The 23432-nt window shown below is 42.3% G+C and overlaps 1 protein-coding gene across 2 annotated transcripts in view; it reads left to right on the top strand.

The window, feature by feature from the left end:
* The window catches only part of SLC13A3 (solute carrier family 13 member 3), a 46664-nt gene that overhangs the window by 19453 nt on the left and 3779 nt on the right, over nucleotides 1-23432 (top strand). For both annotated transcript variants that reach the window (XM_053394153.1, XM_053394152.1), the window contains exons 3-11: nucleotides 1628-1791; nucleotides 4652-4718; nucleotides 6327-6512; nucleotides 6899-7024; nucleotides 11351-11443; nucleotides 17567-17671; nucleotides 18963-19060; nucleotides 19997-20109; nucleotides 22159-22320. In XM_053394153.1, coding sequence (XP_053250128.1) covers nucleotides 1628-1791; nucleotides 4652-4718; nucleotides 6327-6512; nucleotides 6899-7024; nucleotides 11351-11443; nucleotides 17567-17671; nucleotides 18963-19060; nucleotides 19997-20109; nucleotides 22159-22320 — 1114 coding nt within the window. The remainder of the gene's footprint in view (nucleotides 1-1627; nucleotides 1792-4651; nucleotides 4719-6326; nucleotides 6513-6898; nucleotides 7025-11350; nucleotides 11444-17566; nucleotides 17672-18962; nucleotides 19061-19996; nucleotides 20110-22158; nucleotides 22321-23432) is intronic.

Below are 23432 nucleotides of genomic sequence, written 5' to 3'. Positions count from 1 at the left end.
ACCTCTCTAGTGCCCTGCCCCACTCGCACACTCTTCAGGTAAGCAGGAGCAACATTGCTGCCAGGAGGTTGGCTCCACGTTCCCATCCTGGAGACCAGCTCTGCTGCAGGTCGTTGTGGGAGTGCAGTCAAAAGGCACCCAAAGCTGATCTCTTCTGGAATCACCCAAAGTTCAGGGATTTGGAGGTTTCAAGAATGGACAGGTGCTCTAAAAGATGGTCAGACTGAATGTCTCCCTTCAGGACCTCATATGGGGAGAGGCTCAGTTGAAGAGCTTACTGAGTTCAGAGCTCCAAAACCACTTATCAAAAGAGCAGGGTACTCAAAGAACGATGATTTCCATGTTTATGAAAGAAAAACAACCGTCTATTTTCTGCTTAACAGAAAAGGGGGTCTGCTAGACTTTAGGTGGGGTTTGAAAGGGCTCCTCATAGTTATACGATAAATGATACCGTGGTACGTTTATTAATTTAGGAATTTGCTTGTTTGCTTAGTATCTTACTAGCTGACCTCCCAGACAAAATGTAGCCTTGTGAGCCATGGGAGGAAACAAAATGGCAGCCAAGTAGTGTTCTCCATCAGCAGGCAAGTTGCTATCAACTATTAAAACTGATCTGCCATGCTTAAGCTTGCCATATTTCAAACAGTGAAAATTCGGACAGAAAAGTTGCTGAGCTTTTCCTTGGGCGGGGGAGGGCAAAGTTGTAGGGCTTTTCTTTTTTTAGCAAATTCCGAAAAATAAATGAAGTTTTTGAGCTATTTTTAAGGAAAGTCGACTGCAGTATTCCGGATATGTCTGGGAAAGTCCAGATGTATGGCAACCCTAGCCTTGCAGGGTTGGACAGAAGGTGTACAGACACACCTTGGAAGTCAAATGGAATCTGTTCCGGAAGTCTGTTTGACTTCCAAGGTGGAGCTTCCAATTGGCTGAAGGAGCGTCCTGCAGTGAATTGCAAGCCACAGAAGCCACGGCAGATGTTCAGCTTCCAAAAATCACTCAAAAACCAGAAACATTCGAGTTTATAGGCATTCGGCTTCTGAGGTTGCACTGTATATGTAAACTCTTTAGCACTCTCTAAATGCACTATGACCATATGCAGCAGGAGGAGGGTTACTTAGACTGGCCTGTGGGGAAATAAATACACCAAAGCTAATCCAGATAGCTTAAGCAATCTGGATAGCTCAAGCGACCTGTGCCTCTTGCACCAGCCTGCTTTGTTTCTATGGTGTTAGATCTGTCCCCCTCCAGCAGCCCAGTCACCTGCTCCGTGGAATTTGCTGATGAATTTTTTCTGGTGGATCCAGATATTTTTCATGATGGCAGTGCTTCTGTCAAAGGCCTGGGTTAGTGAAAGCATAGCGTTAAAGGTTGGAGTATGGGCCGGGCGGGCATGCTTTAAAGGAAAAAATCATTCCAAAAGTTCCAAACTTTTTAAACTGCTGAATAGAGAGGAAACATAACTATTTCAGCACTGTGTAATCAGATTAACGTTTATCCCAGTTGTACAGGATTGGACTTCTTACAGAATATAACTGAGACAGCTTTGTTCTGATTAATTGTATGAGGCCTCTCTCTCTCTCTCTCTCTCTCTCTCTCTCTCTCTCTCTCTCTCTCTCTCTCTCTCCAGGCTTATTTTAGGAATGATGCTGACCACTTCCTTCTTGTCCATGTGGCTCAGTAACACGGCTTCCACCGCTATGATGCTACCTATTGCAATGGCTGTTCTGAAGAGCCTCTTCGGAGACAAGGAAACATCTCGGGACCTCAAGAGGGAAAATGAGGAAAGCCAAGGTCGGTCTGGTCGGCTCATTTGGGTGTTGCTAATAAAACATGGCATTTTTGACAAATGTAAAGTCATCTTTTACTGAGGTGTGTTCCAACGGCATCCATAGGGCACTCCACTTGTAAATGCACACGTTGCTGGGGGGGAAATATGCAGTTCCCCTATTGCTCAGAATGGCAACTTTGAGTTTGCTGGAGAAATAAGGTTTGCCATCTGCTTCCCTGTACACCGATAAAGGATATATTTTGTGATAGTCTGTGCCCTGTAGATGGTATTTGTATAAATGTCACATGCTCCTATTGGATGGTGCTAGTGACATCACTCTTTTACATCACACCAACAACTCCACCTTGGTTGCGCCATTTTATAAACGTCCTTTATAAATCTATAGAGGTCTAGTGCCTCCCCTCCCATATTTTGGCAGGGCAGGGCAGGGCAGTTAACATGTGATGGCTAGTAAGAGCACATCCGTTTCTGAAAGAGTGCTGGTAAGGATCCTTTCTCCTATTTTCCAATGTGTCTATCTGTCAGGGAATGGCCTGAAGCAGAGGACTGGGGAATGCATTCTCAGGCAGATCAGCTTCTCTTGGAAGAGGAGCTGGAGGGGGAAGATTCGCCTCCCTTGTTTCCAGCGGTCTCAGAAGCAGAGCGAGAAACAGATACGGAACAGATTAGACAGGAGTTACCTAGCTATGAGATAATGACAAGAGCAACAGAAGGGAGGGGACAGATAGCAGACGCCATTAGAGAGTGTGAGGGACCTCCCTCCCCACAAACTAGGAGATCCGAACGTTTTAGAGAACAAAGGATGCAGAGAGGAGGAGGGACTTTCCATTGGCGCCTAGGATGTTGCGCAAGACAGAAGGGGGAAGAATTAGAGTAGCCAACTGCTCTCCTTGTGGAGGGATGTGGATTTTTGCTTGCAACCTGATGCCTGAATAAAAAGGACTATAAAAGATAAACTGCTCCTTAATTCTAATCTGTGAAGTTACTGAAGGGGGAGGCGGACTCTCCACGCATGACACTGTCCCTCCTTTCCTTTCCAGGCCCATCTCTGTCCACAATTTCCTTTACTGAGGCATGCATTGACCCATGCCCTCTCCCACAATAGACATGAAGGCAGGTGGACTTTTCTCTTATCTTAGCACTGTAGTGCTTGGATCAGAGATAGGAGATCCCTCGAAGTGTTCCACACCTGACATCATATGGCATCAGGTGATAGGAAGGAGTGTGCAGTTTACCCAAAACAGGCACATGGGCCAAATTAGGCCTGCATGACAAGTTCTCCATCATACCAACTTAACCACCACCTAAATGCGAATGGTTTCAGTCTGAAGGGGGAAAGGAGGCATGCTATGTGTGTGCACCTGAATTCTTTCTTCTCCTTTTAATCCCTCCCCTTTTTTCGTGGTTGTCATGGATCCGAGACACATTTGTGTTGCTTCATTAAGAAATGTCAGTGTTGCTGAATCACTGAAGTGACAATGCAGAAGTCACTGGTCCACTGAGCAGTATTAAAACCTGATACAACAGAGCAAACGAGTTCACAGACTTTGACCGCTGGGTGCGTTCCTTGTAATGTTCTATCCGTCTTAATGTGGGGAAATGGGTAAGAGGAGGGCAGCATTTCCAAATGGAAATTTTTCCATTCGGAACAGTAAGCACCCCAGTGCTTAATGATCCCCATCCTCGGCTTCTGCTGAAAACACAATAATATAATAAAGTTTTAAAGGAGGCAAAATCAGACATTTCATCAAGCAAGCGAAACATTTTTTCAGTAAATAAAACAAGCTGATTTTTCTGGAATCAAGAGAAAAAACAAACTCCAAAGTAATGTTTTAGTTAATTAGGAATCATGAAAAATCCAAATACAGCACTTTACTGAAAGCGGCTCTGATTTTATGATGCTGATTTGTTTATTTTGTTTTAAATGTTGATTGTTGATTTTATTGTTTGCCACCCTGCGACTTTTTGAGTGAACAGTGAGCAACAAATACTTCAAATAAATAAACTTCCCGGGACTTCCAACCTCATCACTTTTTAGGGAGTTATTCCTTTGTAGCAGACATGCACACTTTATATAACTTATAAAAAATGCGGTTAGATGGATGTGTTGCTCCACTAGAAAGAAATCCAAAGTGTCACAAAGCAGTGACATTTACAGAATGGTAGACATTAACTGGATAGCTATAGATGTATATAATGTTTTGGTACATTGCTCAGGTACAGCTTTCTCAGTTTGATAAAGGAACAGGGTAAGTCGGAGAGTTGGACGCACCAGCAATTCCTTTCAGCAGCTTATTCTTCTACTCTGAGCCACAACATAGAAATATTGGGCTGATTTATCACTCTGCTGCCTTTGGCTATGAAACCTTTCTGTAGGCTTAACTTGTGTTTATGTTAAGACAGCTTTAAGCTGGTAGATCTTTCCGTGCTTCCCGGAAGTGCAGAAATATAAAGCACACTAAACTCTACCCTTCACTGGACCAACTAATTGTTTAATTAATTGTGAAATCTTGGAAACTCCAGCTGATCAGTGCAGAATGAGAGACTCAAACGTGTGCGAAGCTACAGCACCAAATGGGTGATTTGGATGCATAAATTAGCCTATTCGAAGGAGGTGTCAGCAAGATGCCTTGAAATTGCACTTTTACCAACCCTGCCAATTGGAAGCAAGTTCTACTGCTGCATATTCTGGCTGTTGGCAGACATGCCCATTCCCCACTTTTTATTCTGCTGTTGTAACTCAACTATGCTGGGATATTTAACTGTTACGATTTAGGAATAGTAGCACTGCCTTCTGTCATTATGACTCTGGATATGTTTCTCTGTATTTTTAAAAGCTCATTGGGTATTATTCTTTTTCAGCCTCTGTACATCAGAATAAACTTCACACCGTGCCAACTGAGATGCAGCTTCTAGCAAATGTTGATGAGTAAGTTTATGCAAAGATTTGCATTGGAGAGGAGGACGGTGATCACCAAAGTATTCTTCCTCTGTTTCATGAGTATGAACTAAGGCTGTTTACCTGGGAGTAAAGCCCTATTTAACGTCTTCCTGCTTATGTCACTTGCTGTGTTCCACCTGTGCTCCAAGGAAGCTATAGCGTTGCTTTAGCATTGCACTAAATTGTAACTATATTGAGTTTATGTCAAGGGACTAAGTTCAATATTGGCTGCACTCAGACCTACCATAATTAGAGGCCTTGAAATCTGACTGGCCAGTAAGAACTGCTAGGCCAGGGACAGAGGCTTTTCATCAATTGCTGCAAGTCTTTGGAAATTCATTTGGCCTGGTCTCTGAGAGATATTTGAAAGCATTTTTGCTCCAGTCCACATTTGGTTAATGTGTTGGGCTTGGGGGCGGGGGAGAGAGAGAGAATGAGCGACTGCTGGCTTTACATTAATGGCTGATATTGTAAATCGTTATATTTATGGATTGTGGTTTTGATGTTTCTATGTGTTTCAAAACTTCTTCTTTTTTTGCAAACCACCTTCAGAAGGTTGTGTGCCCTGAAAGGTGGGTTTGGATATTATTTTAATAAGGAATAGCACAATCACATGGTGTCTACTTGAAAGTAAGACCCACTAAAGTCAGGGGCACTTATTCTAAGGTTACCAGACGTCCCTGTTTCTCGGGGACAGTCCCCAGATTTACAAATCAGTCCCCATACAAAATCCCTTGAAGTTGAAAAGTGTCCACGGATTCATTGAAAAAAATCTGGTAACCTTAATTTATTCCCTTGTAACTGGGTTTAGGATTGCAGCTTGATTAATAAATAAAACTATGGTTTAGTGCTGCATGAATGGGTTTTAGACTTGTGCCTGCCCCCTCCCATCTTCTGGCGTGGCTGTGAGGAGGAAAATGAACATACTTGCTTTCAACTAGCTGTTTTAACTATGGCTTGTCTGAACAAGTAAAGATCATGGAGTAGATTATAGTCCTGGCTTGTTTGGATATAGTATAACTCAAATAACCCCAGTTCCTGGTTCAGACGTAACTCAAACTTTGGTTAGTTGAAAACAGAAGCAAGTGTTTTTGATGTTGTTGCCATGCCAGAAGAGAGGGGAAGTGGGGAGCAGACATGTCAATGTAACACTAGATTATTATTTAGAGTCATGTCCAAATGAGGCCATGGTCTACTGTGGCAATGATTCTCCTAGCTCTCAAGGTGAGGCCCTTACTAGCCATGCTGCTTTTAAGCATAAATGATCCTGGAAACTCAGCAAACTAAGCATGTGGTCTGCCTCCAAGTTTTGACCCCTCCCCAAGTCCATCCTACTTTAGGATGCACAGATTACCTTTCACAGATGGATCCAAGAGAGAATCTGGGTAGATGCAGCTAATTCTGCAGAGGAGAGACAAACTGTACCTACTGTAGATCCTGTTCCATCAACTGAAGACCAATGAGTCCCCTTGCCAAATTATTTGGCAGATGGGGGGGGGGGAAGCAATCAGATACAGAAGCAAAAACAAATAAATGAGCCCTAAGTTATAGGAGAAATGACAAATGTCAAGAGTTGCCTTTTGTAATGTTTTAAAGAAAAGACTTGACAGAGGAGAAGGAAGTCACAATTGAAGTTTCCTCAGACATACAGAAGGAGGAAGAGCACAAGAAGAATGTATGGAAAGGCTTCCTCATTTCGATCCCTTATGCAGCCAGTATTGGTGGAACAGCGACGCTGACGGGAACTGCCCCAAATCTCATTCTTTCAGGACAACTCAAAAGGTATGGAGGGAAAGGGCTTGTGGGGAACTGAACACGCTGGTGTTGACAATGGATGTACATGGGGATTTCCCAAGGCTATGGAGCCAAGAACTGCACATGTCTCTGAACTAGTAAAAACGTGACTCCTAGGCAAGGACAAAGAAGGAGGAGATCTTTGTGACTATAGTTGTCCCTTTCATACAACACAGACAGATTATCTTCTGCACCCCCTTCGGGAGTCCGTGAGCTGCAGAAAGTGACAATGGTAGCCTCTAGATGTGGTTTTGAATCACAACCGAGATGTTTGTATGACATGCTGGCCTTGGTTGCATATTTCAGATTCTTTCTTCAGTTTATCCAAATGGGTTTCTCCACCTTACATTAATCAGGTTTTCTCCTTCTCAAAGCTTTTTTCCAGGGTGTGACGTTGTGAATTTTGGCTCTTGGTTTGTGTTTGCCTTTCCCTTAATGCTGCTGTTCCTTCTTTTTGGATGGCTCTGGATCTCATTCCTTTATGGATGCATTAGCTTGAGGTACTTTCATGTCTGATTTATTTGTATGGTTTAACATTGATTGAAATTGTGGTCAAAGTAACCAGTTTAGCTGGGTCCTTGTTGGAAATCTGATGGTTTTATGAAGGACCTATCCTTCTTTTGACTTGGGAACACCCCTGTCTTTCAGGTGTACATGTACTCTCTTGTTGCACAAGAAAAACTCTCTGTTCCTGTTTTTGAAAATGCAAATAAATTTTTTAAAAGAAACAGGAATAAAGAAAAACTAGATGACACAGTGCACTAATGGGGTCATTTCATCAGGGCAAGCATTTTGGCTTGGCAAAATGGGATGTGTCTTTTACAATATCTCATTGACAGGTCCTTCTTTTTTGCTTTTAAAGTTGGGTGAGGCTCTACATGTTACATCTTAATAATTCTATTTTTGCACTTGAAAAATACAATTTGTGACTTTTTTGCTTGGCCACAAAACTCCAGTTTGAAGATACGCTTTTGAAGACACTGTGTTCAGAAACAAAGGAGTTATTTTAAAAGAAAAAATATCCAAGCAGCTCACACTATAAAAACACACTTCTAAAGATAGCTGAATAATATGGAAACTTCATCACATGCACTAAGGCAGAGCTGATAATAAAATTACTTTCATTTTAATATACATGACTTAAGATAGCTAATTTATAAAGTTTAAATTTATTAAGCAAAGCAACCATAGATAATAAAGATCATACAGTTCATAAAAAAGAGGGGAAATGTCATAATACCAACAGTCTATGGGTAAGGCAAAGAGTTTCTCTTAATATCATTTCAATTAGAATTCCAACATTAGTTAAATAATTCTAATCTCTCCTCAAATAAGTTATTGCATGCATATTTAACTCATTTCCTTACTCAGAGCTGTTAGACCAGCCTATTTTATGAAGCATTGTTACAGCAATGGTCCTTTCCTATTTTCCCAGTACAGTGGTACCTCGGGTTACATACGCTTCAGGTTACAGACTCTGCTAACCCAGAAATAGTGCTTCAGGTTAAGAACTTTGCTTCAGGATGAGAACAGAAATCGTGCTCTGGCGGTGTGGCAGCATCAGGAGGCCCCATTAGCTAAAGTGGTGCTTCAGGTTAAGAACAGTTTCAGGTTAAGTACGGACCTCCAGAACGAATTAAGTACTTAACCCGAGGTACCACTGTAGTTGGCATAAGCACTTCAGCAAGGAAAACAGATAGAGGTGTATCAAATGAATTATGGTGTGGAGAAAGCCGAAAGGCCTCCCTCTTAGTACTAGAACTTGGGCATCCAATAATACTGAATGTTGGAAGATGCAAGATGGATGAACAAAAGTACTTCTCCACACAGCACCATATTGTTGAACTATAGAATTTGCTCCCACAGGAGGTAGAGATGGCTACCAGTTTGGTTGGTTTTAAAAGAGGATTAGACAATTTCATGGAAGATAAGGCTGTCCTCCACCTGCACTGTCAGAGGCTGCATGCCTCTGAATACCACTTGCTGAGAATCATGGATGAGGAGAGCATTGTTGCCCTCAGGTCCTGCTGGCAGGCCTCCCATGGGCTTTTGCTTGTCCACTGTTAGAAGGGAATGCTGGACTAGATGGGCCAATAGCTTCACTGCTGGGTGGTCTAGACAGTTCTCCCACACAGGGTGCTGAGCCGAGGGGGTGCAAAATTGGGATGATCCATAATTGAGAAGATCCATTTGGGGGTGCCAAATTTCAGCTCCATACATGGTGCCATATTACAAAAGACTACCCAAGTCTGGCGCTGAGTAGCTTGATCCAGTAGGACTCTTCTTATGTTCTTATGGGATATTTTGGTGGTCTTCATGAGCACCAGACCTCTGAGGCTCACCCTTTCCCCTTGTGAATTCACATCAGATGCATTCTCTCACAAGATCACTGCAGAGGTGTCCTGACCACTGAGTTGGTGATCTCATTGCCCCAGAAATTTCTCAGCCTTGTCACAAATGACCTTAAGGCGGTGTATATTGGTACAGATTTGTTGAGGTCCACAGAGTTTTGCTAATTTGTTGTAATGAGAGCAGGGTTCAAAGAATAAGATTTTTTTAAAAGAGGTGGTCTGTTGATAATTCTACTAGTTACTGAATTCCTGGGATATTTCGACCTGACTGTTTTGCACTTGCACCATTCAGGGATTTGTGCATTTCATTGCATGGTATGGGACTTGTGTTCTGTATTTTTCCGGGAATGATGCTTTTTACTGTAGCTGTTACGTAGGTTAAGATATAAAGTCCATAGCTGGAAATTTGGCCAATAACAGGTTACATTTGACAGGGATTAAACTTCAGTGATTTCATAAAACAATGTGTTAATCAGTAATTCAGCAGTAACATGGTTTTATTGTAAATCTTTTGCTAATCTGGGTACTTACAACTTGCTTTCCAACTTTGCCATATTCCTTCACTTGCAGTATTTAAAACAAGAGGCACTGCTAGAGTTTGTTTGGGGGTTATTTTTTTGGTGGTCGCACAGAGATTATGAGCCATTTCTGTTTATTGTGCACTTTATGCTGTTATTGTTAAAATGCATTTCTGACATCCCATAGCCTTTTAAGCCTGCAGTGCTATAGTAATTCCAACAAATATATGGCTCATTGAAGTGCCATTATTTTTTCCATCAGCAAGATGAATAGCACCTTCAGAGGTACAATTTAATTCAGAAAATCAATGCAGGAGAATATACTGCTGTTGCATTCAGATTCTGCTTACAGGCTTCCTATAGGTAGCTGGTTGGCCACAGGATGTTGAACTAGATGGGTCTTTGGTCTCATCCAGCAGGGCTTTTCTTATAATCTTATGAACGTGTAATAATTGCATTATTTCAAAGTGTACCACTATTAGTAATTTATATAATACTTTTATTGGTATGTAAATGTATATATAGTCCATCTTGCTGATCCACTCAGCAGGATATATAAGTAACTGTCCCCATTTACACATGGCAAACTGAGGTCAAAAGAGAGAGATTTCCCCAAGACTATCCATATAGTTTTACTGATGAGTAGGGATTTGAATTCGGGCCTCATAAGTGAAATTCCAAAACTATGTGCACTGGAGTACTGTGGCTCTCATTTCTGTTCTGTTTGTTGAATTGTTTTGAAAGGAATTGATGCTTAAGGCCTTTTTTTAAAAAAAAGGAAAACGAGGTAAGAAAAAACCAAAACCAAAACCATACATGGCAAATAGATTTCCCCCCACGACCTCACTTTTTAAAATCAAAGACTCAAAGTAGATGCCAGTTTGCCCAAAGAATCAAGCAAGTGACCCTTTCCTTCAGAATTCTGTTCATAGTCATATGTTTGGCTGGTTCGCAAACATTGGGTACACTTTATGGGATTGATGGAATCAAACTAGCTTTGCAGGTTTAATGAAAATCTAAGCAGTGCCAGAAATGTATTAAGCAGCATGACGCTGTTAACCTGAAAACAGTTCAAGATGAAATTGTCCTTCATATGGACTGCTAACTGTGTGAGGTGAGTGGAGGAGAAGGCAGGTCAAACTGCAGATGGGCACTGAAGTTGCCTACTAAAAAAGGCTGAGCCTCACAGAAGCACATTAGTATTTCAGCCTTTGAGCCTCAAAATTCCTTATGCTTTGTTTCATCATCAGTGGCACATTTTGCATAATTACTCGCTTGTTTTCTGGCTATTCTAACATCCGAAAAATGGAGCCGTCCTAATTTTTGACGTCCTCTGAATCAGAAACCTAACAATGGCTATCTCTAGAGAGGGTGCATGGAGGAGATGAATTACTGCAGAAGACAGAATGAATTTGCCCTGATTTTTAAAACAAATAATTCCTATGAGTACATGCTCTGGTGGTTCTTCTGTGACTGTGAGAGATGTGTCTTTTGCATAATGCCAAGAAGTTGAAGTTACCTTTGATGACAGGATGAGAATTTGGGAACATAGAATGGGTTATCGTGTTGTGCGAAACTGACCAATAAATAAAAATAGTTAACTGTCTTTCCTAGCAAATGGTCCTAAGGTAGTGTACAATTCTAGCTATTTGCTAGTTTAATTTTTTATTGCAGTTTCTTAGTTAGTGGTGGTACATTTAAGGATGAAACTGAAATCACATTAAGAGCATAAAACTGAAACCTTAAAACCACAAAACAGAGAGTAAAAACTGGAACATTTGAACAGCAGCAAGGAAATTATTTAGGAAATTATTTATTTAGGAAAAGCCCTCCTAAATGTAACAACCTTAAATCCATTTATAAGCTTTCTGCAAGATAGTTTGATTCAGTAATATTTATGAATGAGAGTGCCTGAGGTCGTGTGAACAGAGCATTTTTTCCCTCCCTTGTTGTTGAGCTGGAGAAAAAAGAAATCGGAGATCAGAGCTGATGCAGAAGCCAGAGCCAGGACAGTGATAAGGGATGATTATCGGAAGCTGGGACCAATAAAGTAAGTCACAATGAAAGCAATACAAGTTTAAACCTGACTGTGGGGTGGAGAAATGGCCTTGGGCAGGGGGAGGCAGAATTTGCTGGGGAAAATTGGTGTGTGTCTCTATGTGTGTGTGAAGGGTTAAGCACCCTCTTCTCCCATCTGCTAATCCTCTCCTACACACAGAGAGAGGTTATTTCATCACATTCAGATTTGGGAGCACACATTCACCAAGGTAGCGTTTGGTTCCACTGTGTGTGATAATTAAATATGTGTGTGATATTTCTTTTGTTTGTCTTGTAGTCTGGGGTCAGTTTCCTTAGTTCATGGATGGCTATTCCATGGCCCTCCAGGTATTTATGGATTCCAGTTCCCACCATTCCTCACCATTAGACATGCTGGTCAGGGCTGATAGGGGTTGCAATGCAACAATATCTGGAGGGCAACAGGTTTCTCTGCCTTGTTGTTGTTGTTGTTTAGTCATTTAGTCGTGTCCGACTCTTCGTGACCCCATGGACCAGAGCACGCCAGGCACTCCTGTCTTCCACTGCCTCCCACAGTTTGGTCAGACTCATGTTTGTAGCTTCAAGAACACTGTCCAACCATCTCATCCTCTGTCATCCCCTTCTCCTTGTGCCCTCCATCTTTCCCAACATCAGGGTCTTTTCCAGGGAGTCTTCTCTTCTCATGAGGTGGCCAAAGTATTGGAGCCTCAGCTTCACAATCTGTCCTTCCAGTGAGCACTCAGGGCTGATTTCCTTAAGAATGGATACGTTTGATCTTCTTGCAGTCCATGGGACTCTCAAGAGTCTCCTCCAACACCATAATTCAAAAGCATCAATTCTTCGGCGATCAGCCTTCTTTATGGTCCAACTTTCACTTCCATACATCACTACTGGGAAATTCTCTGCCTTAGACAACCCCAAAGTTTTGTTTTTCTGCATTTTATCGGTTACCATAGGATAAGCATTTTTCTTGTTTGTTACAAACACCACAGCTTTCAACTACTTCCGCCGCAGCTGAAAGAAACTTTAGCTCAGGCCATACCTCTGAAGCAAATCCTAAATTGCAGAGTCAACTGGAGACTTTACAGTTGATGATGGGCTGCTTAATTACTTCTGCTAAATTATTTATGCAAGGAACAAACTTATTCTCTAATTAGCCAGTCTAGTGCATTTGGAAGCATTTGTAGCACACTCACGAACAGTCCCAGAGACAAATGAAGCACTGAAGCCATGACAGGAGTGAGCCAGCAGTAAATTACACCAACGAGTTGGAGTTAACTCTTTTTTTAAAGCAAAAACACGCTCTGCACAGGAGTGTGAGGCCTAAGGAGCATAGCAACCCATCTCCAGCAGGTCTTGCTCCCATGAAGCAGTTGCTGAAACTGAAGTTGCCCACCTCCCCACAGCTGCAGAAGTCCCCTCTTATCCAGGGTTTTCTCCAAACAATCTGATACTGCACCTGCATGAAGCTAACTTTGCCTCCACTCTTTTCATGCCTCTCCTGGCTCTGGGAGACCAGTGGAGAGGAGAGCTGGAAACAGCAGGAGGGGGAGACACCCGTGCCTCTTCACCAGCCAGACTCATCTCTGCTTCTTGGGCTTCCTCCTCTCCAGCATCCACTTCTACTGCTGATTCTGGACTGCTTTCTGCCACCGAGTCCCCCTGCTCACTAAGCACTGTTACCTTGTCAGCTTTCGAAACTTCTTCCCAGTCTTCTCTCAGTTCTCCCTCTGACCACTCATCATTATCCACCACCAATCCCTCAGATCTGAGCCTTCTTTCATGCTTCCTCCCACCATTCCTCTGCAGCCAATCAGTCCATGACAAGATGTCATGAATGATCATTTATGTAGTCTCTGTGAGAGATAGAAAAGTTGCATGCAGATTGCAAGGGGGAAATTAAGAGGATTTGGCTTTCTAAATCATTTAGTGTTTTGTTTTGTTTTTGCATATCACATTAAAGCCGGCATTTTATTTTTAATTTTTTTTATTATGAACTTTTTATTTAGATTTTCTGTCATACAGTTGAAAAGAGAAAGAGAAATAATACATAACAGAAAAGAAAGATTAAATCATTATACATTAAATCATTATACAATATCCTAAAAGAAAAAAACATAAACAAAATAAAACAAACCTACCACCCTGTTTAGCGTCCCTCAAACCGCTACTCATCTTGTCTGGAATCAATTTTACCCTTATCACTGCATTCTGATTGTTTTTATTTTCTCTATATACATATATATCTCTTTGATAGATTATTGTTTTGATGCATTTACATTCTTAGTCTAAGCATATTAGCATGTATTTTTAAGAGCAGTATTTTGTCAAAGCGTTGCCATTCAATTTTTAGTTTTTTATTTGACTGCTGTCGTATAGATGCTGTTAATTTAGCCAATTTTAAATATTCGTTTAATTTAAGAATCCATTCCTCCTTGGTAGGTAGCTCTTTAGCTTTCCATTTAGATGCTATTACTATCCTAGCTGCAGTGGTCACATATAAGAAAATTCTTTTTTTTAATTTCGGTATTTCTTTTCCTAATAGGCCCAGTAAGTAAGCCTCTGGTTTTTTCATTAATAGGATTTTAAGCATTTTTTTCAACTCCTCATGTATTTCTCCCCAGAAGTACTTAATTGGGGTGCAACTCCACCACATATGCATTGTTGTTCCAGCTTCCTTGTTGCATTTCCAGCATAGGCTGGATTTCAGTTTATAGATTTTTAATAATAATAATAATAATAATTTTTTATTTATACCCCGCCCAACCCAGCCAAGGCCGGGCTCAGAGCGGCTTACAAGCAAGAATAAAAACAAGATGAATGATTACAACTTAAAAACAAAAATAAAAAAAATTAAAATAATGGAACATTAAAATATTAAAATGTAGCCTCGTCGCAGGAGGAGAAGGAAAAGAAAAAAGAAAGAGAGGGAGGGAGGGAGGGAATCAAATTGGCTCCAAGCCAAAGGCCAGGCGGAACAACTCTGTCTTACAGGCCCTGTGGAAAGAAATCAGATCCTGCAGGGCCCTGGTCTCATGAGGCAGAGCGTTCCACCAGGCCAGAGCCAGAGTTGAAAAGGCCCTGGCTCTGGTTGAAGCCAATCTAACTTCCTTAGGGCCTGGGACCACAAGGGTGTTGTTATTTATGGACCTTGAGGCTCTCCGTGGGGATTGCTAATTTTTGCTAATTTGACTAGTGTTAAATACCACCTGTAGAACATTTTGATGAATTTTTCTTTTATTGTACTACAGGCGGTAAATTTTATATTTTCCTGCCAAAGTTTCTCCCATTGCTCTAAATATATTGTATGGCCAAAGTCTTGCGCCCATGTAATCATTGTCTCTTTCACTTCCTCGTCAGTCAGGTCCAGATCTAGCAAAAGGTTATACATTTTAGATAGTATTTTTTTTTTAAATAGTGTTTCATACATTAATGAATTCTCTTTAGCGAAGCCTTTCTTCGAGTCCGAATTAAAGATACTTCCAAATTGTATATCTTGCCATCTGTCGGAGACATAATGCCTTATTTCTTCATATGGTCTTATTCTTAATTTACCTTGATCTTCCATTATCAAATCTCTATATGTTGCCCATTCCTTGTTCATGTTTAGTTTTTCCATGGCATGGGTTTCTAGAGGTGAGAGCCACCATGGTATCATTGGCTCCAGTCTTGATTTGTACTTGCTCCAGACTTTAAATAATGCATTTCTAATTAAATGGCTGTTGAAATCTTTATGGGCTAAATCATTTAGTGTTAACCAGTCCTTTCTTTTTCAGATATAGTCGGTGCTAACCATTTCTTAAAATGGCACTTTCATTAGCTGTTACTGTATTTGAGCACTCACAAATAACCGGATGCTGTAGACCTAGTTAAGTCTCCTTGCTAGCATCAGTGAAACCGTTTGTTGTGTTCACTGATGTGAACACTGTTTACTGCTGACCAGTCTGTCCTGTCAATCACCATAGTCTTGTGGCAGCCTAAAAACTGACAGATGTATTGTGTCGTAAGTCTTCATGGACTAGCGTTCATCTCTATGACAAGTTTTGTTGTTGTTTAGTTGTTTAGTCGTGTCCGACTCTTCGTGACCCCATGGACCAGAGCACGCCAGGCACTCCTGTCTTCCACTGCCTCCCGCAGTTTGGTCAAACTCATGTTGGTAGCTTCGAGAACACTGTCCAACCATCTCGTCCTCTGTCGTCCCCTTCTCCTTGTGCCCTCCATCTTTCCCAACATCAGGGTCTTTTCCAGGGAGTCTTCTCTTCTCATGAGGTGCCCAAAGTATTGGAGCCTCAGCTTCACAATCTGTCCTTCCAGTGAGCACTCAGGGCTGATTTCCTTAAGAATGGATAGGTTTGATCTTTTTGCAGTCCATGGGACTCTCAAGAGTCTCCTCCAGCACCATAATTCAAAAGCATCAATTCTTCGGCGATCAGCCTTCTTTATGGTCCAGCTCTCACTTCTGTACATCACTACTGGGAAAACCATAGCTTTAACTATATGGACCTTTGTTGGCAAGGTGATGTCTCTGCTTTTTAAGATGCTGACAAGTTTACTGGTCCACAAAAGCTTATGCCTTAATAAAGTTGTCCTTGCTAGGGCGGATGGGAGCTGTAGCTAAACAATATCTGGGGGGCTATAGATTCCCCACACTTGCCCTAGACAATCTGAGTGTGGAGTACAAGCAGAGCATCCTCTCTTCCCTGCCCTTTGAGAGCTGCTAAACAGATCCTGCTCATAGTTCCATCAATTAATTATCCAGTCGTGGACCTTCAGAATAGGACCTTCTTACCAGTTGCCCCAACCCCTCTGGGAGGCGGCATGCTTGGCTACTATCATTGGCTACTTTTAGAAAAGTAACAAAAACTCATCTGATAGTCTTTGAGACTATTATCTGATAAAACTGCTGCAGGCTGATTTTAGTTGTTGATTTTGTTCTTCTGTTTTATCAGTTACAAAGGTTGCATTCTCTCCCCCCCCTTGCAAACTGCTGTATTATTATTTTTTTAAGCATCACGTAACTATTGCAAAATAAAGAAATCGGGTGAACCTGAACATATCTGGGGGGAAAGCACTTTTCACCGTTGGTGGATATTATGAAAGATTAGTGTCCACTGAAGCATTCATGTCACTATAAACCAGCAACCTGCGAAATATCATTGTAAGAATCAAAGGCCCTTTTTTCCATTCTAAGAGCACAGAAAGTCTATTAAACCAGCCGTGACCAATTTGATTAGCAACTCCAGATTTCTTCCAAATGGTTTATGTATCTCTTGTTCCTTAAATCTAATGTTTCGTTTTGTAATTTGGTTCCTAACCTTCTCTTGTTATGTAAAACCAGGAAGAGAAGAGTACAATTTAATGATGCCCCATTATAAGGTATCTTTCTCATCCTATTCCGTCCTCAACTTCCAAAAATTGAGATTTCAAATTATTGTTTCATGATTTTCTGTTTGTGGTTAGAATGTCTCATACACACACACACACACACACACACACACACACACACACACACAACTAAGGCAGCCAGGGAAGGGGGCAGGCTCTGTCCCTGCCTCTCTCTCTCTCTCTCTCTCTCTCTCTCTCTCTCTCTCTCTCTCTCTCTCTCTGTGTGTGTGTGTGTGAGAGAGAGAGAGCGCCTGAAATGGGCTAAAGTCTGTGGTCATTGAATCTTGAAACCTCCCACAAATGATCACTCTTCTGCTTTCTATTACATTCATCGTTGTAAAAAACACACACCACACAATCAAGTTGAGCAACCATGTGTTTCTTCTTATTGCATGATTTACTAGTTATAACATGGGAGGCCCAAGTTGTTAACCCAAATGCCTGTGGAGATATGTTGAAACACAAATATCTTCTCCTATGTATCTTTTACAATTCCCCTCTATGAACTTTAGCAATAGAAAATGTGCTGCCTCTTGGGTTATATTTTAATTTTGGAAATGTGTATCTAGCCCAAGGCCACTTCTGCATTTTGTTCTGAAACAATCAAAATTCCCTTTTGATCTTTTCTGCGCAACACTGCTAGCCTTCCTCAGATTTCCACCTACTGGTCACAGTTGAGCTCATCCTCAGGCAAGATTGGGGGAAATGATGTCTTCATTACAATGACTCGCTGCATTTCCTTCCTCTACAGGTTTGCTGAACAGGCAGTATTTGTACTTTTCTGCTTATTCGCAATCCTGCTATTCTCCAGAGACCCTAAGTTCATCCCAGGCTGGGCAAGCTTGTTCACACCAGGGTAAGAAATTTATTTCTGTATATTTCTGTCAGGCCTTTGTTCTCCATCCCGCCTTCCGCACAAAACTCCCCCCACCAGCATTGATGTTTCATTTAAATGTTCATCTCAAGGGATTCTCTCAGATTTTCTTTTTTGCCTGGGGCAGACATAGTATTCCCAGTCCCCTAACCTTGGGAGATGGTTGTGGTTGTGGGCCTCTTTGATCAGTAGTCAATCCATCAGTTATCAATAGTCAAATTGAAGCTGGTTAACCTTCCTAAGAGACATGTGCTTTCTCTTGCTTCTCTCTTCAGGTTGCATTTTCAAGGCTTACAGTTAGTTTTCTAGTAGAACAGTTGCCTAGTTTAGGATTGTAACTCACAGATTAAAAACAGATTTACAAATTGTGAGTGTATCTGAAGATAGATAGGGACATAGAAGCTGCCTCAGGCTGTGTACACATTGCCGTTTAGACTGGCTTTGGTGTGCTCCCACCTCTGTTTTTCTGAATTTGCATCATATTACCCAAGATGCAGAGCTACCCTGTAGTTTCTTGAAAAATACTGCTGTTCCGTGCATTTCCCCACAAACCAGCTTCAATCCAAATGGAGAACTCAAGGCCACATTCACATCACAGTTAAGCTGAGGTGTGTACATTTGGGAGCGCATGTGCAGATGACAGCAGAAACTGAACAGGTTATGTGCCTTGGGTGAAGACACCCCTGCTCTTTCTCTGGTGCATACAGTCATGTGTAAATATGACTTGAAACATAGTGGGGGAATCAACCTCTAGAATGGTTTAAGCCACTAATGTGTACATACGACTTTTGCACTGAGTCAGACCATTGGTCCATCAAGCTCAGTATTGTCCACATTGATTTGTGGTGGCTCTCCAGGGTTTCAGACACAGAGAGTTGCATCCACACTTCCATCTGACCCACTGCTTCCTCCGGAGGAAACCTACGGTTTAGCACTGAATCGGAACCAATGGCAATTGGGCCTTCTGCAGATTGCTGTTTGTTCCGATTTAGCACTAAAGAGCAAGTCTTCTGGGGGAAGGCAGTGGGCAAAGGCAACATCACTCATCACCTAGAAAGCTTGGGACAAGTGGAAAGCTGTTAGGAGCTGTGTTTTCTAGGCATGGGAGGAGTAGAATTGTGGACGAGCCCAGAGTAATTCTTAGCACTCCCTGGTGATTCCAGGAATTGAGTCTGAGACATCTGCAAGCAAAGTCACTGACCTTGGTCTCCTTTGACAAATGTTTCTTCTCTTCCAACACTTATTCTTGAAATTCTCCCTCCCTCCCTCTTAGGTTTGTCACCGATGCTGTTACTGGAGTCACAATAGTGACAATATTGTTCTTCTTCCCATCGAAAAAGCCGTCCCTTAAATGGTGGTTTGACTTGAAAGGTAAGCTTCTGGCTTTTGAAACCCTTTGACCCAGTTCTTCTGCTTTCTGTAGAACTGACTATAAAACTAGCCTTCAACAAGCACTAGGTACAGGGTCACTAGGTCATCATTTCCTGAATGACTCACCCATAGAGGAGCTTAGAGAACAATCTTACAAGGAAGAGAGCAGAGGAATAAGACTCATCTGCTGGCTGCTGATGTCCCAATGGGTCCCAACCAAGCATTAAAATACTCATCCCCTTTTCTTTTTAGAAAAGGGACACAGATATTCATCCTTTTCTGGTGCTGATTGGGAGATTCTCTCCCTGCTTAACCAAACACCATCTGCCTCCCATCTATACGTCCCTGGTGGTATCTTTTCTGCCTGTGAAGTGCTTCATGGTATGAAATAAACCAGTGTGCTCACAGACATCTGGAACATTGGTACAGAGACGAAGTTAAAAACCTGGAAGACTATGTGACTTGCTTGCTGTTCAACAAAAGCACACCATATCAGGACTTGAGCAATTGCAAGGAATAGCTCTATGAAGGGTTAAGAGAGAAAAGTGGAAGCTATCTCTTGTTCAGCCTTCATGTGTTAATAAGGCCTCTCTTGTGAAATAGGGTACCTTGCTTTGCAAAAAAACCCTTTTATGACCTTTTATGGATGAGATCTGGGTTTTCCTTTACCATACATCTCACAATCTTTGAGCTGCGAGTAGAAAATTAACGTTGCAGTTAACTTAGATCCAAAGTGCAAATGAAAGGGGGAGGGGGATGTCCAAATGTTGCTGGACTACAGCTCCCATCATCCCTAACCATTCCCCTTGCTGGCTGGGTCTGATGGGACTTGGAGTCCCACAACGTCTGGTGGGCCACTGCTTCCCCCTCCCTGCCTTAGGCTGTGATCACAAAGTTTGCTAATCTCTCTCTATGTTCACAAACCTCTTTGTCTAGCACCGAACACAGAGAACCAGCCCTTGCTGACTTGGAGAAAAGCCCAAGAAAGTGTACCATGGAATATAATCCTATTGCTTGGAGGAGGTTTTGCCATGGCAAAAGGATGTGAGGTATGTTGTTAGAATGCAGCCTGTAAAAAAAAAATAATGCACCACTTTCCTTCTTTTCTAAAGGGACTGGGTTGTTGTTGTTTTTTAGGGCACCTGTCATGGACTGGCTGGATGCAGAGGAGTGGTGGGAGGCACTAGCTGGGGAACCCCCAAGGGAACCCCCAGGGGAAGAAGGCTCAAAGCCAGGGGATTGTTGGTGGGACAACAATGAGTGGTCAGAGGGAGAAGAGGGGGAGAGCAGACTGGGAGGAGGAGGCAACAGAAGCTGAAGAGGCAACAGGGTTTAGTGAGCAGGAAGAGGCTGGGGCAGAGGGCAGTCCAGGATCTGAAGCTGAAGCAGAGGCTGGAGAGCAGTGGGGTCAGGCTGCTGAAGAAGCCAGGGGGCCTCCCCCTCCTGCTGTGACCAGCTCCCCTCCTCACTGGTCTCCCAGAACACTGAGAGGAATGAAGAGGGCAGAGCAAAGAGAGCTAAGGTGAAGGAGCCTTAGGTTCCTGGGGAAGGAGCTGGGGGAGGAGTTTTCAAGAGCGGTGAGAACGCAGGGAGCTTCAGTCGTCGCAACTGTCTCCTTGGGGCAAGACCTGTGCTATGTTGGTTTCTTTGAATTAAAGAGTTAACTTCTCTGAAACCAGGTTTCAGGTCTCAGTTTTATTGCTGAGCTGCTCCAGACTTTGGCTCCATGACAGCATCATTGCAATTCATGACGCTTGATTACTGCAGAACAGGCTACATGCCACTTTGCATGCATGTTTGCATTCATGTGTGTGACTAATACGGAGCATGACCAGCTCTCTTTTTTTAACCATTCTTACACACATACACAATGTTCTGGATAATGGCCGCTTACCTGGAAATCTTGAGAAGTGATGGTTTGTGGGCTCAGCATGGCTGCAGTGTGGCCCAGAGCCATTTTACATCAATGGTCGTTGAGGGAATGCTTGCTTCTTCCCACCATGGCCATGGGTCAGCTGACCGGGGACCATTTTCAAACGAGCCTATCAGGAGGCTGCCTGGAGGTGAGGTTGTGGCAGCGGACCCGAAATATGATTTGACCTACATCATAGGGCGACACTCAACCTAGGGCCAGCTCAGCACTCTCACCTGCCAGCTGGTGGGCTGTTTGATGTCAGATACATACCCAATGCCTTCGCCAAAGTCTACTTAAAATGTTGTGGCCTACTTCAACCCAAGTGGAGGTTTCTTCCTGTGGTAAATGATAGCTTGTTGGGGGTGATTTTAATCAAGACTAGAGCTAATCCCACCAGCCTGTTTGCACTGCACTGCTATTGACAGAAGATCAGATAAGTCCCACAGACGACTACTGCATTTAATGTAATGTGTAGTTCGGGCCTAAGTGCTAAAGCAAGCAATACTTTCAGATGTGGTGAGTTGGTTTTCCTGCTCATTTTCACATGCTAAAGTGGCCAAGTAGTGTTTTCACATTTTGTCATCCTAGGAAACATTGCAAAACCAGGGTTTTCCAGGATGTGGCCATAATCTTAGTATCCTCACAAGGCCAAATTCACCACATAGCATTTGAAGAGAAAGTCATCTTGTGGTGAATGTTCAGCTTCAAAAATGGTCATGGGAGTTGGCTTTCATTTCATTTGTGTTTTAAGAGGACAAATGTCCCACAGCTCATACAAGATGACAAAACTACTGTAGAGAAAGCTCTCCTATGCTGTGATAGCTTGACCATTGGTACCATACTGCCAGTGCTAAGGAAGATTTTGCCATGTATGGAGCATATATGTGGTAGTTTGGGTATTAAAATGGCACCTGGGGGGAGGCTAAATTTCAATTGCAAGTGAAATGATCTGTTCCTGAGTTATCATCTCATGACGAGAGCTGAAAAACACAGGAAAGAATCAGCCATCATAGAATCACTTGTGCAAACTGTGATTGTTTTTATATGTTTGTTTTTAGTATGTCGTTGTTTTATTTTTAAATCATGTTGTTTTAACTATGGTGTATTTGCTGCCCTGGGCTCCTTTAAGAGGATGGGTGGGCTTTAAATTTAACAAACACATAATTTTTCTACCCTGCTATAGGAGTCTGGCTTGTCTGTCTGGATTGGAGGCCAGCTTGACCCTCTGGAGAACCTCCCTCCTGCTGTAGCTGTTATTCTCATTACAGCAGTGATCGCGTTATTCACAGAATTTGCAAGTAATACAGCCACAATCATAATCTTCCTGCCTGTCCTGGCAGAACTGGTAAGGGGCATATGCATACCTTTCAACCAAGGGGTTAAGTTAAAGGTATGAATGTGAATGTTTATTATTACGGCCAAACAACCAAGCATACTAAGTTAAGGGTAGAGTGGCCATTGCTGCTATTGAGAGAGAGAGAGAGAACTATATATAGGTAATTTATATATGTTGATTTATATGTATAGATGCAGATTTAGACATAAATTATTATAATGTAAATAGAAATTAATCTCACCATAGCGGGGAAGATTTGACCTGGGTGACCAGCACGCCTGTTCTGTCTGCTATCCAAGTGCTAATGGGCAACTTCAAGACTCCTCTTGCTCTTTCTTCTTATGGTTCTTTGAACTGGACTTGGGCAGCACAGCTCTTCAAATAGAGGACACCTTTGAGTAGAAGACTCTTTAAATAACTCTTTAGATATGAGGTACTCCTTAGCAAGTTGAACACATGGCTCACCCTAATCTTGGGTGGTAGGAGGAAGGTTGGCCTATATCATCATCATCATTATTACATCCCACCCTTCACTCGAAGATCTCAAGGCGGTGTACATTTGGTTTCTCTTCTGCGTTCTGTCCCTCATTAACAACAACTCCATGTGGAGTAACTAGTGGGACACTCAAAAGTACTTTTCAGCTTTACTTCTGAAAAATATTACTAGGCTGACAACTCAAGGCGGACAGCCAGCTTTTGAACCCACAGACTTCACATGTACTATTCTCAGTGAACAACATGCCCTCTTCTGACCTGCTTATTCTGCCTGAGGAAACTTCTGGACTCAGCTGAATAGGATTTTGTGTTATGATTGGGCTTCCGTCCACAATTCCCCATATTCAGATAGCCAGAAATAAGACTCCTTGTGCCTATTTCAAGAAGGCTCTCTCTCTCTCTCTCTCTCTCTCTCTCTCTCTCTCTCTCTCTCTCTGTGTGTGTGTGTGTGTGTGTGTGATGATGGAAAACAAATCTCCAGTGGCCTGTTTCACACAACACGATAAACCAAACTCTGGTTTACTGGGACCACACAAACATGCAGCTTGCTGGAGAGGAGCTCACAGCTTCTTTACTCCTCCCTAGCCTTTTATTACTCCCACACTGCGGACCTTAAGTTGTTCTTG

Source organism: Podarcis raffonei, chromosome 6 (assembly GCF_027172205.1).
Source record: "Podarcis raffonei isolate rPodRaf1 chromosome 6, rPodRaf1.pri, whole genome shotgun sequence".
In the NCBI taxonomy this organism is placed as follows: Eukaryota; Metazoa; Chordata; class Lepidosauria; order Squamata; family Lacertidae; genus Podarcis; species Podarcis raffonei.
Note: the sequence above shows the minus strand (reverse complement) of the source record. Positions and strands in the feature narration are given on the sequence as shown.